Raw genomic sequence first — 16,811 nt, 5'->3', positions numbered from 1 at the left:
GGTTACCATTCAAAAAAATTTGACATGACACATCACCATGTGCATTAACATGTACTTTCAGAACTTTTAAATTTTTATTTGTAAAACCACATAATGGACATTGAAATGAAACTGTCTGAGTCATGGAGGATGTCATGTTGCATTCCACTGTAAACTACTACTACTATTTTTGCTGTCCAGTGGCTCATGCACTGGCTAGAATATAGAAATATGTTTTGCAGAAATTTTTAAATGGATGCTGCTCACACGGAATTAGGTGAAGGAATAAAATAACTCATCCCATGTGTCATGTAATTCCTAAATGATGCACCAGGAAATGTGGGTTGCTGCACATAAAATATTCTCCTCTGTGAGATCTAGTGTGTTGTGGAGATCTAAAATCATCCTGTATATAGAATTTATACATTATTTATTTGTTCCTTTTGCAAATGTATTGAAACTGGATTCAAGTATTTGCATATACTCAGACAAAATGATTAGCAACTTGTAGCCAGTGTATTTTAATTTAAGAAGTCGAGCACATTTTCCCAAAACTGTAATTCTGTATGTAATTTTCTATTCAATACAAATAATATATAATTATTTTATCAAACTTTATTAATTTGAGGAATTAAGATCGTAATAATTCAAATGAATTGAGCCACTGCTGTAGTTGAACTTTATTTCAACAGATCCAGTAAAGTGTCTACAGAAATTCCCAAATATCTTGCATGATCTGCTCTAATTATACTTTCATTAGATTGATAATCTTACATAAACAATGTCAGTCACTTTTATTTTTACTTTTAAATAATAAATAACTGCACTTGTTTGTGTTGATTCTGTAATTATTTGCATTTATATACTGTAGTTGTATAAAGTCTGTAGTACATCATTTATCTTTGTTTGCCAATTGTTAATGTCTGGGTCAGTGTAAGTAATTACAATATCAGTGTACATTATCATGCCATCTTCTGGAATTATTGAGGATAAACTATTTACATATATATTTTATAGCAATAGTTCAAGAGCAAATCTCTGTGGTATGAGGATTTGCTCTTGGACTTTTGATACGGTAGTTTCTATTACGCAAACATAACATTAACTAACTTATTGAATTAGCTTGGTGAACAACCAGATAGATAGAAGCTTTGGTGCTAATGTAGCAACACTGTCATATCTATTTGTGTGAATGATATTACTAATATACAGGGTACATGAAAAGTTCTGTCAATTTTATTTTTGTGCATTTTTTGCAATTGTCATTGCATTTTTTGTTATTTTTTATGATTTTATTGGATTACACATGCAATTTTGATCAAGAAAGTGCTCTAATCATTTTTTTATTTTTAGTTGTGCTAACGTTATGTCTCGTGAAAATGAACATATCATTGTTGTTGAGTTACACAAGTTGGGAATGAAAACAGCTGACATTGTTTGCGTGACTGGTTTCCAACAGAGGACTGTCTACAGCAGCATTTCTCAAAGTGGGCAATAATGCCCCCTTGTGGGCAATGAATAAATCTAGGGGACACTGGAGGCAAGGTATTGAACGGTGACCGAAGGCAAAATTGGGGTCACTGAAAGCCATTCCCTTTCCTCTGTTAAAATGATAAGAGGAAACATTGCGTTTAATGGTTTCCAGATGTTGAGAACAACATATGGTAAGGGCACAAAGTGTGAGATTCATAGAAAAGTTTTCCTAAGAATATTTCCAATCCTTTCTCTCACAAGAGAAAATGGGTTAGGGGGCATTGGGTATAACTTTATGGAACAAAGGGGACAGTGGATTGAAAAAGTTTGGGAATTACTGGTCTACAGGATTGTGAAATGTTTCAAGGAGACTGGGGGGACTGTGGACTATCCTCAGAGCGGTCATCCAACCACTTCGACCACTCTGGAGAACATCAACAAGGTGCGATGCTGGATTTGTCACAATCCAGAGGTGTCCATGCGCAAAACGGTCAAGGAGCTCCAAATCAGCGAGGAGTGAGTCCATAATATCCTCAAGGGGAAGCTGGGACTTTGCAGCTACAAGATCGCCCGTGTCCACTTCTTAAATGAAGCAATGAAGGTGAAGAGGCTCGAGAAAGCTCACCGAATGTGTCAGCTGGTCGGCGCTGGTCTCTTGAACAAGGTGCTCTTCACTGACAAGAAGATTTTCACCCTCGAGCTGCTTCAAAACTGCCAAAACCATCGACAGCTGCTCAAGAAGGGTCAACAGAAGACTGCTGCTGCAAAAACCATTGGTTGCAGCCATTTTCCAGCCTCAATCATGGTGTGGGCTGGCATCTGCACCACTGGGAAGATGCCACTGGTCTTCATCGAGTGGAACGTCAAGATCAACACCGCCATCTACCAGCACAGGTCCTACTTGACATATTGGAGCTGTGGGTGTCGCAGCACTTCAGCCCAGAAGGATTCATGCTTCAGCAAGACTGGGCACTGGCGTATTTGGCCCAATCAACAATTACCGTCTGTGAAGAGCTGTTTCTGGGCTTTTGGGGCAAAGACATTTGGTCGCCTAACTCACCAGATCTTAACCTGCTGGACTACTCGATGTGGTCGATCCTGGAGCAAAAAATCTCGGGAACACGATACACCACCATGGACCAGCTGAAAGCAGCATTGGTGCGCATGCCTGGGACGAAATTTCGGTGGAAGAATGCGTGACCATTGTTGGAACTTTTCGCAAGCGACTACGTAAATGCATTGAAGCCCCAGAAGGCAATTTTGAGCATTTGTTGTAAATTTTTTTGCTTATTGTTATTTGTTAAATAAAACTTATTGTTTGTTTAGTTTTGTGAATTTATTTATTTGTACAGTATTTTTATACTGTTGAAGTATTTCAAAAAATTGACAGAACTTTTCATGTGCCCTGTATTTATACATGAATTTATAGGAAAAACCTTCTTAATCATTATATATTGAGAATATTACTTATGATGCTTACACAGAATCATTCTGAAATAATACTAACAAAAGATAATTTCAGGACATCATTTATTACATTTTCAATATTTCTCTCTGCATATTTCTTTCATTATTGCTATTTTATTTCTAAATTTGTCTTTATTGTGGTGATTTTATTATATAAAATTGTACATCGTTTTGAACTGACATATAAGTTACCTTTGTACTTGGGACTGGTGCTCCATTATAATGTCACTTTCTAAATCTCTAACAAAAAGGAACCCCAAATATATTTAGAAAAGCATACAAGAATCTTTGAAAATGATCTAGAATTAGAAAGTTACAAAATTAATGGGAATTTGGAGAGATTACATTTGAGAATTAGAAATTTTATTTTAAAATGTTCAGTTTGTGATAAGTCTTTTAAAAAATTCAGAAAAGAACTTAGGTCTGGAGAATCTACTGGACTTTTTAATTGAAGAAAATATTCTTTTGGTTTCAAACATATAAGTGTAAAGAACAATAACATTAATTTTGATAAAATATATACTAAATTTGTGAATTTTTTACAGCTTCCGGATAATTTCGACGGTTATGATCTTGACGCCTTCTGTATTCCTCAACATTATCAGAATAGTCTGTCTTCCGTTCTCATACCCTGTGGTCTCATACAAGATCGGTACGTATGATATTTTTATTCTCAATTTCTGTATTTTTTAAAACAAAGTTTTATTTTTCAGTATCGAACGATTAGCTCGAGACATAGCGGTCGATATCAAAGGAGAACCCTTCACGGCATTGTGCGTTTTGAAAGGGGGATACAAATTCTTTGCTGACCTCATGGACAAAATCAAGCAGTATGTTAGATATATGGAATGCAAGACTGTTCCGATATCGGTTGATTTTATTAGATTGAAAAGTTATCAGGTATAGCAATTTAATTAATTTTTATAATTAAAAAATTTCAGTGAAATAATGATATATTGATAATATTTTAACAATAATTTTAATGTATTAAAACAAGACCAAGATCTATCATTACGTAATCCAAATTGCTATTTCATTTTTCTTTCAACTTGCAAAAAGCACTTCCTTACCAGAAGTTGCATATTACAAGCATAATATGTATGTTTTAAATCTGGGTTTTCATAATTTCCATAATAATTAAAATTAATAAATTTCAAAAAAATTTTTCTTTAAAAAAAAATTCTTTAAGAATACAAATGAAATTCACTTTTTTGAATCCGATTTCGATAGAATTAAAAACACAGATGGACTAGAAACTTATTTACTATTTCTCACTTTATTTTTCCTTTTTCTTCCAAATATATTTTGCTTATCAGCCTCATCAGTGGATATTACAGTTTTACATTGTCGATACTTTTATACTCTATCAAGCTATCCCAGCATGCATCAACACATGCGCCAGTATTTAAATTAATACAATTTACATGTCCTTTGATACAATAATGTTCGATAACACTTCTTTTTACAAGATTTTTTACTTTGTACAATATTTTAATATTATTTCGGTCAATAATACATTTTGTTATATTGCAGTGTTGTTGCCATGGAGATTCAGTTCTGTTTAGTTGGATTGCCGCCTCATGTTCTTTCAGTCTCACTTCAAGTTTTCTTCCTGTTTCTCCAATATAATATTTATGTTCTGTACATGTACACATCAATCTATATATGACTCCTGCTACTTCTAAAGGATTCTTTGATTATTTCTCATTTAATTTGTTAATGAAACAGATANTTTTTATAATTAAAAAATTTCAGTGAAATAATGATATATTGATAATATTTTAACAATAATTTTAATGTATTAAAACAAGACCAAGATCTATCATTACGTAATCCAAATTGCTATTTCATTTTTCTTTCAACTTGCAAAAAGCACTTCCTTACCAGAAGTTGCATATTACAAGCATAATATGTATGTTTTAAATCTGGGTTTTCATAATTTCCATAATAATTAAAATTAATAAATTTCAAAAAAATTTTTCTTTAAAAAAAAATTCTTTAAGAATACAAATGAAATTCACTTTTTTGAATCCGATTTCGATAGAATTAAAAACACAGATGGACTAGAAACTTATTTACTATTTCTCACTTTATTTTTTCTTTTTCTTCCAAATATATTTTGCTTATCAGCCTCATCAGTGGATATTACAGTTTTACATTGTCGATACTTTTATACTCTATCAAGCTATCCCAGCATGCATCAACACATGCGCCAGTATTTAAATTAATACAATTTACATGTCCTTTGATACAATAATGTTCGATAACACTTCTTTTTACAAGATTTTTTACTTTGTACAATATTTTAATATTATTTCGGTCAATAATACATTTTGTTATATTGCAGTGTTGTTGCCATGGAGATTCAGTTCTGTTTAGTTGGATTGCCGCCTCATGTTCTTTCAGTCTCACTTCAAGTTTTCTTCCTGTTTCTCCAATATAATATTTATGTTCTGTACATGTACACATCAATCTATATATGACTCCTGCTACTTCTAAAGGATTCTTTGATTATTTCTCATTTAATTTGTTAATGAAACAGATAATCTTGTTTAATTTATTTCTTTGTTCACCTACTAAATTGACAAAAAATAATTTTTTAATATAATTTTTATATTTTTCATAAAATTTTGAAATATATGGAATTTTAATATATAAATTTTCTATTTTTTTATCTTTGACATTATATCTATTATTAATATAAGTATTATACCACTCAGTGGTGATATTCAGCGGGTTCGCACAGGTTCGGCTGAACCCGTTGTTAACATTTTCAAAGTTTTCCGAACCTTGTTAAACACATGTAACATTTCTCATTGGTTTTGTTTCTTTTAAAAAATATATTAAAATATATGTATTATACTCTGTAACACTGCTAAACTAGAGCCTTATACCCCGTTCGCCTTGGTGCGACCTCCCTCGACCGTTTCAATCTTGACTGAAACGAGGTTCAATCGCAATCGACTCGGGAGTTCTTGAAACTGGATCCAGTCATAAGAGAAATCCCATAATCCCATGCGCGCGAGAAAATACAAGATTGCTACGGAACACGTGTTGGGCTATCGACAGTGAAATAAAAAAGATATTGTATTTCAAGAGACGATGACATCTGTCTATTATTAGATATATTTCAAGAAAAGGTATTGTATTTATTTCTAACCAAAACTTCCATTTTGTTTGTTGGTGTTCGTGACTTACCGCGTACTTATGTCAGTTTTATCATCGCGTGTAATATATATCTTTTTTTTATTTATATGGGTATCTTAAGGTTGCCCCAGAGAAGGCAACGGGAAACCACTCTGGGTACTAACTTTCCCTAGTAACGCCTTGGCGTATTTACTAACTACTTACTAATCTGCGCCGGGTGTGGCCGAGGTCGGGAAAATCCTGATATGGTACTATGAGATGAGATCTTAAGGTCAGTTTTTGTGCTAATGTTGCTAATGCACCATTTGAGCGAAAAAAAATTGTTAAGGAAAAATTTTCTGTTAGTGAACCCTTTGTTAAATGTTTCGAATATCACCACAGATACCACTTATACATAAGCTGTTGTGGATAATCATTTAATAAATATTTTTTAAAAAGGTTCTTAGTCTCTGTTTCAATATATTTTTTAAATGTTGTTCTATTAAATATTTTCCTTAATTCCATCAAAAATACATTTTGTTTTATTCCTATAGGGCAATATGATTTATGACTAACACCTTACTATTATTACACATTTTTTCGTACTTATGAAACAGCAATGTTTCATATTGTCTTGTAATTGTGACATCTAAGTAATTAATTTCATTGTTTCTTTCTTCTTCATAAGTAAACTTAATGTTATTATTTAAACTATTTGCATAAATCTTGATGTTTTCAGCTGTGGTGTCATTTGAGTCATACAAAATTAATATATCATTCACATATCTAGTATAAAAAACAATACCTTGAAAGTGGAAGATTTTTTCATCCAATGATGCTATGCAAATATCTGCAAGTTTTGGGCTGACCACTGATCCCATTGCTATCCCGTCTCTTTGACGATAATGTTCTGTAGAAATTTTAAAATAATTATTTTTAAAAGTAAACTGTATAAATTCTAAAATGTGACAAGGTAAATTATATTTACTTAAACTTTTTATAATAAAGTTCCAGTTTATTGATGGATACATAGATTTTTACATCCAAACTTAAGAATCTATAAGATTTCTTACTTTGACCGGACATTAATCTTGAGATTAATTGATCTGCATTTTTTATGGTGTATTTAGAGTCAGGTATACATTGCAAATAATTTTTTATATAATGTTCCAAATTATATAGTACTGAGTATTTAAAATCCACTAATGGTCTAAAAATCTGTCCCACCTTGTGGATTTTTAGTCTAATATTAAGTTGTGGGATACGTACATTATTAAAATTTACTATATTCCTAAATTCTTGACTTGTAAACTTTTTTCTATATGTTTTCATTAATTTAATTAATTTCTTCTGTTGGATCACTGGGTAAAATTTTGTATTCATCCGTAGCTACTATTTGTTTTTTCTTTTGCTGTAAGTCTGAATTTTTAATAATTATAATCACATGAGATTTATCTGCTTTAATAATAGAAATTTGTTTATTTTTAAAAAACTTAATTAATCTATTTGTTTTTCCAGTTACTTTAATTGCATTTTTATCTAATATATAATCTCTGTATGCACTTTTTCCTTTATATTTTTGAAGATCTCTAATTAAATTTTTCCTTATCTGATTTTTATCTTCTTGTTTTCCTGAGATTCGTTGAATAATGCTCTCCATTTCGGCCACAACTTCAATTTTGTTTTTGTAAATATAGGTAATTTCATATTGCTTCCATATGATAATAAACGTAGATAATCTTTTGGTACTTTAACTTCTGTTAAATTTATAATTAATTTCTTTAACCATTCTTCTTTCTCTGCAGTTAAGGGGTAATCAAATTTTTTATTTAATTTAATATTCTTTTTGATATTATACTGGTTATTTCTATTAATATTATTTTTATCAATATCATTATTTCCAGTATTATTATTTCTCCTTTTTAATTTAAATTTTTTAGACAGTAAAAATATTTGTTTACCTTTTTTCTTTATTACTGATTTTATAATTAGTCTCTCTATTTTGATTATATCTCCATACCGATGCTGGACTTAATATTTTTATTATTTATTTCCATAATAATTTTTACACGTATTTCTGGGATAAAACTGTTGTATCCAGAGGTGCACAGGAAGTAGCATCGTGTATTCTGAAACATTTAAAGATCTTAGAAATGAAAAATATAACTTACAGCAATACGTGTGCAGGACAAACTAGGAATATAAAATTAGCTTTAACATGATTAGAAGTTGTCCTATCTGCTGAACATAATGTAGGTGTCATTAATTGTAAGTTTCTGTTATTAGGGCATTCATTTCTACCAAAGGATATAGATTTTGCAGTTGTAGAAATTGCATTAATAAAAACTAATTTATTGCCTAACCTCCAGGTTTATTCATCATCATCATCACACTTTCTTCAGTGATGGATGGAGTCTTCCACAACTTTCTTTTCCTCCCTATTTCGCGTTTTCTATCCTGAGATATAAGCTGACGGTAGGTCCTAAATTGTGAGGTATCCCTGTTTCCCCCCTTCTCCTCCTTTTTCCCCTTGGTCTCCTATTACAAAGCCATAAGTATAGAAAAAGTAAAAACTTTATTTTGAATTAAATGAAATCCTCTTATTTCATTAGAGGATGCAGTTTTTAAAAGGTTAAAAGGATTTTATGATTTTGAAAGTGGCTTAAGTCCATTTATGGCCAACAAAAACATGTTATTTTTTAAATAATGTTTATTATACTGATTGGTTAAGTAAATTAAACACTTTTAGAAACACAAAAACATAATACCATCATGTTATCAGTTACCAATGTTTTTAAATTAATTAAAATGCAAGCCCTTAAATATCTTGATTTAAAGATAAATTGACTTAGGCCACTTTCAAAATAAACAGCTCATATAATTAAAATATTGATTAAAAACTTACATACGAATACAGGGTTTTCCAAAAAGGAATTCTGTTGTTTTAAATTTTAAATTACTGCAAGTTTGTTCATTATTTGTTCATTATTATCCAAGAAGTTTGCAATGTACATCAGTTGATAGTTGCCATTCAAGCTTTTTCTTCCGTCTGCATTCAAATGTATTCAATGAAATAACCAACAATTGCCTGAGAGATCGGGCTAGAATTTGTCTAATTAAATGATTATTATAGAGCAATTTGACACTAGAGGGAGGTATTAGGTGCCATCTCTTGATTAAATTAATAATTATAATTTTAATAATAAATTTAGAACCTTCTGGAATAAAAGAACTGTCCCGGATGGCGCAACAGACAAGCAAAGGTTGCAGGTTCAAGCCCCGTCCTGGGTCAATTCTTTTATTCCAAAAGATTCTAAATTTATTTAATAAATTATTAAAATTATAATTATTAATTTAATCAAGAGATGACTCCTGATGCCTCCCTCTAGTGTCAAATTCCTCTATAATAATCATTTCATTTGACAAATTCTAGCCCGATCTCTCAATCATTGGTTATTTCATTAGATACTCATCAGGCTACTAAGATGTTTATTATATATTCAAATGTATTGTTTATTGTCTCTAGAAAGCCCCATAAACAAAAATGTTGGTTCCTCAACAGAGGTGATTTGTGTTCTGCAGTCCATAAACTTAGAATCAGTTGTTATTTTGCAACAAGAATGTTTATCTTACATGACGGATCACTATGAAATTGTCTGAAAATGACAATTTCAAAGTAGTCCAGTGGACTGACAGCAATTTTGTGAACTACAGAACACAAAAACAACTTCTCTGTTGTGAAGTTGACCCCCTTTTCTTACAGTGCTGCTTAGAGGCAGCAGACAAAAACATGTTTGTATGAAGATGGTAGATGAAACTTAGACATTTACTCTATTGATTAGCATGCAGTGCATACTTCTCGGCTGACAATTTACATAATTACAGTAGTTTAAAATGGTTGCATTCTTTTTGGAAGACTGTATAATTTGTTTAAAAAATCAAACTTTTATAAAGTTAATAATGAAAAGTTTATAATGAAGTTTAAGTACTTCATTATAAATGTCTCATTTGATATTCATTGTTAAAGTATTTAATTATAGACATAAAATCATTATGTGTAAAGGAAATAATCGAAATTACTTATTGTAACATTGTCACAATGCCAGGCTGCAATTTTTAATCATATTTTGATGTAAATAAAAATTTTGAAGTGAAATCAGGTGACCTCTGGTCCAGACTGAAAGTTTATATATAGTTAATCGGGGTCATTGGCCTCTAAGCTGTCCGTGTCTTGATTTTAATCTATCTAGCTCCGTTCTTGAGGTTGATGAAGGACAGAAAGATGACAGTGGTAACATATGGGTCTGCAATTTGAAAATTGTAGCCCTATAATAACAACCTTTGAATAGTAACTGCAGCTGTTGTTCAAATAAAACAAACATCGTGTACAAAGATAAAAGTCACAATAAAAATAGTTAAAGTGCGATATTTAATTTTGCTTTTTGTATTCAAAACTTAAGTATGAAATATTACACGCAAGCTTCCTTGTACTGTACACAGGCAAGTTCTTGATAAATATTAACAGATAAGCGATACTTTTGGTAAACTTTGTTAGGGTGCTGTTAATGTACGTATCAACATGTTTAAAGTGAATTTCTTGAATCACTTATGTAATATTTACTTAATATATATTATCTAAATCAACATTTACTTGTGTATATAATATATGATAATTACATTTAAAGCTATTTGTATATTAGACATAGATAAGTTGTAATTTGTGGTAAAGCTTAGTGTTTAATTACTTCAGATAATAGTTTTGTGTAGAGTTTTGAGAATGTTTTTATAATTATTTACTATAGTTGTTAAAATGAAATTGTAACTATATTTAATTTTACATTTCTAAAATGGACTGCCGGCACAAGTGCTTAGTGCATCTACGCCATAAAATTAAAACATTTTAGGATAAATTTTACATTATTATTTATACTGAAACTCTCCAGAGTTTGACATCTTTTGCCATTATTTATATTGATAGTAAATTATATCGTAAACTTAAATATTTAACAGAAATTTGTAATTTATATACACAGGGTTCCTACGCACCTGGAAAGTCAGGGAAAATCAGGGAAAGTCAGGGATTTTCATTATTTTTTGAAAAAGTCAGGGAAAGTCAGGGAATTTGTCAAAAATTATCAAAAAGTCAGGGAATTTGTCGAAAATTGTCAAACAGTCAGGGAATTTGTCTCCTTAACTGCGTTGTTGATTTGGTTTGCTGAATATAGATGACCAATCATAGCCATACGCNAATTTAGTGAACGATTCTTCGACGGGTGAAATTTCGGTGATTGGATTAGAAAGTTTAGAAAGTTTAAGAGGAAAGGTTTGTTGATTTGAAATTTATAGTTAACAAAAATAATCAAACATCACTCAAAATATCAGAAATTAATTACTCTTAAAACAAACTTACATTTTTTAAATAAAATTTACATTTATATTTTTAAGTATAGATTTGCATTGAAATTTTATTGTATTTTATAATCAGCCAAAATATTAAACTTTATAAAAAATATTTAAATTATCTTCATAAAAATTAAATAATTTGTAAGTAGATGATGGGTTAAAATACAGAAAGGTCTTTAGAAAACATCAAAGTTTGAATAAAATGAATGATGCTCGGTCGTAAAATATAGTAACAATTTAATAATAGTGATAATAATAAATTATATAATGGAAATTATGCCAAAAGTCTATGGAAAAACAAACAAATCTAATGATCTTAGTATATCAAAAGAATTATTTCTGCTAGAAAAAATAAAATACTTCAAAGTTTTTGTCAGCTGTGGAAAGCTAACAAAAAATCAACATTGTTTGTATCTTATTTTTTTCAAAATTCAGAAATCCCTCAATGTCTGCACTTTTGGGAAATATGAATATGTAATTTTATTATAATTTGAAATTGAAGAATATACAACGTTATATATTACAAAACAATTTGACCCTAGAGAGGCGTTAGGTGCCATCTCGTAATAAATCTAATAATTATAATTTTTAATTAAACAATTTAGATTAAACTAGAAGAAAAGAATCTGCCTAGAGAGGGACTCAAACCTGCAACTGCCGCTTACTGTGCAGATGCATTGACTGTTATGCTACCCAGATCTCTGGTCAAATCTCGACTTTCAGTATATATAACATTATGCTATAACCAGTATATATAACATTACTCCCTCTAGGGTCAAATTGTTTGATAATATATTATTGATATAGCCGTTATATAGCCCAATGGCATATGGCAGTGGTTTGCTTTATACAATGTTATATTTTATTATTAATGTAGTTGTATTACCAATAAATATACAGTGGTACCTCTGTATATGTCTGCTTTAGAATACGTCCAATTCAGAATACATCCTGTTTGGACGAAACAAATTTTGCTCGGTATACGACTTAATTCAATTATAAGCGCCATCTATGAACAAGTAGCACTATGCATGTACTAGACCAGACTAGATGTTCGCAGTGCCATGGTTTATAACTTTGTTAAATTTCTTCTGATTTTAATTTGTAACTAAAATTTTCTTATTTTTATTAATCATGAATTGCAAAAAGGCAAGTGAACAGCAACAGAAAGCTAAAAAAATGACAGAATCACAATGGAACTGAAAAAAGAGATTGCTGAGGAATACGAAGATGGCATGCGTGTTCGAGATTTAACTCTTGCATACCGTATTCCGAGAACAACGATATTGACAATCGCGAAAAATAAACACATTATTAAATCTGCTAACGTTGTGAAAGAGGTTAAATCAATTTCTAAACAGAGATCGAAGACATCAGATCATGTTGAGAAATTGCTTTTGCTTTAGATAACTGAAAAACAGTGTGAAGGAGACAGCGTATCAGAAGCAATTATTTGCGAGAAAGCTAAAAAGATATATGCTGCTATCATGAAAAATCAAGCAGGAACTAGCCAGGAAGGTGAGGTGTTTAAAGCCAGCCAATTTTTTTTTCATGAGAACGGATTAATCATTTTTACATTACTTCTTATGGGAAAGGTTGGTTTGGTATACGTCCTATTCGCTTTAAGTCCAAACATTAGGAACAGATTAAAGTCATATACCAAGGTTCCGCTGTATTTTAGTTTTGATATTAATTAATTTTCATTGTAAATTAGAAGTGATAAGATCAATTTTCATTTAAAATTTTGAAATTATTGAAATATGGGAAAGTAAAGATTTGGTTATTGGCATAGGTTATATTTAAGTCATTATAACTAAGGTGAAATATATTTTAATGTTTAAAAACAGGTCTTTGTAATAGTAAAATTTGTAATGTAATTATATTTTGTTAATTATAAGGACTTTATCAAAACTTTTTCAGTTTGTTCGATAGCTACAAACAAAATTAGTGGTTATTTTATCTTGTGATTAGTTCAATTTACATATGGTAGATTTCTGGAAACTCGACTCTCGATGACTATATTCCGTAAAACTGTTTATGTTCTTCAAAAAATAAATAAATACATGTAATCTAATATCTATGTATGTTTTTAACATCAAGATCAAATAAGTTATCATTATTCACTGGCAATAATAGCATCAACTCTACATGTTAACAAAGAATATAACCCAGTTTCCAAAGTGCCACTGCAAAACATCATGACATGAATGTCACTAGCTCAAAAGTAGCCACCAAATAGCCAATAATTTTTTAAAATTAAAATTTAATCATAAAAAGGAATATCGATACATACTATTGATTAGTTAATATGTATATAAATTTACACCTATAATACCTTCATGAAAATTCTGCTATTTAGACTATCATCATCACTACATCTTGAAACTTGTTACCTTCTCACTTCACATTAAGTTGCATTTGTGGAACTCTACTGTATCGATAAGCATTATGATTTCATAACATACTTCTAAATGTATTTGTATAATAAATAAATACTTTACAGATTTTTGTAACAATGTTACTTGAAAAAGAACACATTCTATTTTTAAAAGTGAAAATCATGATTTGTAGTTAATGGAATTTAAGTCATGTTGTGATGATTTCTTTATTTCATTTTTATAAAATCTTCACCTCTATGATGATTATCATCAAGTTTTTGAGATGATTATATATTACACAGAATAGTTAAATAATATATTCTAATTTTAATAGTGGTTTTATAGTGATAATAATAAATTATATAATGGAAATTATGCCAAAAGTCTATGGAAAAACAAACAAATCTAATGATCTTAGTATATCAAAAGAATTATTTCTGCTAGAAAAAATAAAATACTTCAAAGTTTTTGTCAGCTGTGGAAAGCTAACAAAAAATCAACATTGTTTGTATCTTATTTTTTTCAAAATTGAGAAATCCCTCAATGTCTGCACTTTTGGGAAATATGAACATGTAATTTTATTATAATTTGAAATTGAAGAATATACAACGTTATATATTACAAAACAATTTGACCCTAGAGAGGCGTTAGGTGCCATCTCGTAATAAATCTAATAATTATAATTTTTAATTAAACAATTTAGATTAAACTAGAAGAAAAGAATCTGCCTGGAGAGGGACTCAAACCTGCAACTGCCACTTACTGTGCAGATGCATTGACTGTTATGCTACCCAGATCTCTGGTCCAATCTCGACTTTCAGTATATATAACATTATGCTATAACCAGTATATATAACATTACTCCCTCTAGGGTCAAATTGTTTGATAATATATTATTGATATAGCCGTTATATAGCCCAATGGCATATGGCAGTGGTTTGCTTTATACAATGTTATATTTTATTATTAATGTAGTTGTATCACCAATAAATATACAGTGGTACCTCTGTATATGTCTGCTTTAGAATACGTCCTGTTTGGACGAAACAAATTTTGCTCGGTATACGACTTAATTCAATTATAAGCGCCATCTATGAACAAGTAGCACTATGCATGTACTAGACCAGACTAGATGTTCGCAGTGCCATGGTTTATAACTTTGTTAAATTTCTTCTGATTTTAATTTGTAACTAAAATTTTCTTATTTTTATTAATCATGAATTGCAAAAAGGCAAGTGAACAGCAACAGAAAGCTAAAAAAATGACAGAATCACAATGGAACTGAAAAAAGAGATTGCTGAGGAATACGAAGATGGCATGCGTGTTCGAGATTTAACTCTTGCATACCGTATTCCGAGAACAACAATATTGACAATCGCGAAAAATAAACACATTATTAAATCTGCTAACGTTGTGAAAGAGGTTAAATCAATTTCTAAACAGAGATCGAAGACATCAGATCATGTTGAGAAATTGCTTTTGCTTTAGATAACTGAAAAACAGTGTGAAGGAGACAGCGTATCAGAAGCAATTATTTGCGAGAAAGCTAAAAAGATATATGCTGCTATCATGAAAAATCAAGCAGGAACTAGCCAGGAAGGTGAGGTGTTTAAAGCCAGCCAATTTTTTTTCATGAGAACGGATTAATCATTTTTACATTACTTCTTATGGGAAAGGTTGGTTTGGTATACGTCCTATTCGCTTTAAGTCCAAACATTAGGAACAGATTAAAGTCATATACCAAAGTTCCGCTGTATTTTAGTTTTGATATTAATTAATTTTCATTGTAAATTAGAAGTGATAAGATCAATTTTCATTTAAAATTTTGAAATTATTGAAATATGGGAAAGTAAAGATTTGGTTATTGGCATAGGTTATATTTAAGTCATTATAACTAAGGTGAAATATATTTTAATGTTTAAAAACAGGTCTTTGTAATAGTAAAATTTGTAATGTAATTATATTTTGTTAATTATAAGGACTTTATCAAAACTTTTTCAGTTTGTTCGATAGCTACAAACAAAATTAGTGGTTATTTTATCTTGTGATTAGTTCAATTTACATATGGTAGATTTCTGGAAACTCGACTCTCGATGACTATATTCCGTAAAACTGTTTATGTTCTTCAAAAAATAAATAAATACATGTAATCTAATATCTATGTATGTTTTTAACATCAAGATCAAATAAGTTATCATTATTCACTGGCAATAATAGCATCAACTCTACATGTTAACAAAGAATATAACCCAGTTTCCAAAGTGCCACTGCAAAACATCATGACATGAATGTCACTAGCTCAAAAGTAGCCACTAAATAGCCAATAATTTTTTAAAATTAAAATTTAATCATAAAAAGGAATATTGATACATACTATTGATTAGTTAATATGTATATAAATTTACACCTATAATACCTTCATGAAAATTCTGCTATTTAGACTATCATCATCACTACATCTTGAAACTTGTTACCTTCTCACTTCACATTAAGTTGCATTTGTGGAACTCTACTGTATCGATAAGCATTATGATTTCATAACATACTTCTAAATGTATTTGTATAATAAATAAATACTTTACAGATTTTTGTAACAATGTTACTTGAAAAAGAACACATTCTATTTTTAAAAGTGAAAATCATGATTTGTAGTTAATGGAATTTAAGTCATGTTGTGATGATTTCTTTATTTCATTTTTATAAAATCTTCACCTCTATGATGATTATCATCAAGTTTTTGAGATGATTATATATTACACAGAATAGTTAAATAATATATTCTAATTTTAATAGTGGTTTTAGAAAGTTATTTAAATCAAAGAAGCTAGTTAAATAATAATAACCATCAGAAAAGCTGAGCATTTATTATTAAGCAATATTTTGATGATTTATAAATGATTAATCATTATTTTATTATATGTAATATATATTTTAAAATATAAATAAGGTCTAGTGAAATTTTAACTTGTTTAAGCTGTTTTATCA

General features: G+C 29.9%; 1 protein-coding gene across 3 annotated transcripts in view; it reads left to right on the top strand.

Moving 5' to 3' along the window:
• Window positions 1–16,811, top strand: part of LOC111642177 (hypoxanthine-guanine phosphoribosyltransferase-like) — a 51,520-nt gene that overhangs the window by 20,240 nt on the left and 14,469 nt on the right. For all 3 annotated transcript variants that reach the window (XM_023388467.1, XM_023388465.1, XM_023388466.1), the window contains exons 2-4: window positions 3,465–3,571; window positions 3,633–3,819; window positions 11,303–11,368. In XM_023388467.1, the coding sequence (XP_023244235.1) occupies window positions 3,465–3,571; window positions 3,633–3,819; window positions 11,303–11,368 (360 nt within the window). The remainder of the gene's footprint in view (window positions 1–3,464; window positions 3,572–3,632; window positions 3,820–11,302; window positions 11,369–16,811) is intronic.

The sequence above is a fragment of the Centruroides sculpturatus genome, unplaced genomic scaffold, assembly GCF_000671375.1.
Source record: "Centruroides sculpturatus isolate CEXI.00-Female unplaced genomic scaffold, Cexi_2.0 scaffold1338, whole genome shotgun sequence".
Lineage (NCBI taxonomy): Eukaryota > Metazoa > Arthropoda > Arachnida > Scorpiones > Buthidae > Centruroides > Centruroides sculpturatus.
The sequence above is the reverse complement of the archived record's forward strand: the minus strand, read 5'-3'. Positions and strand labels throughout refer to the sequence as shown.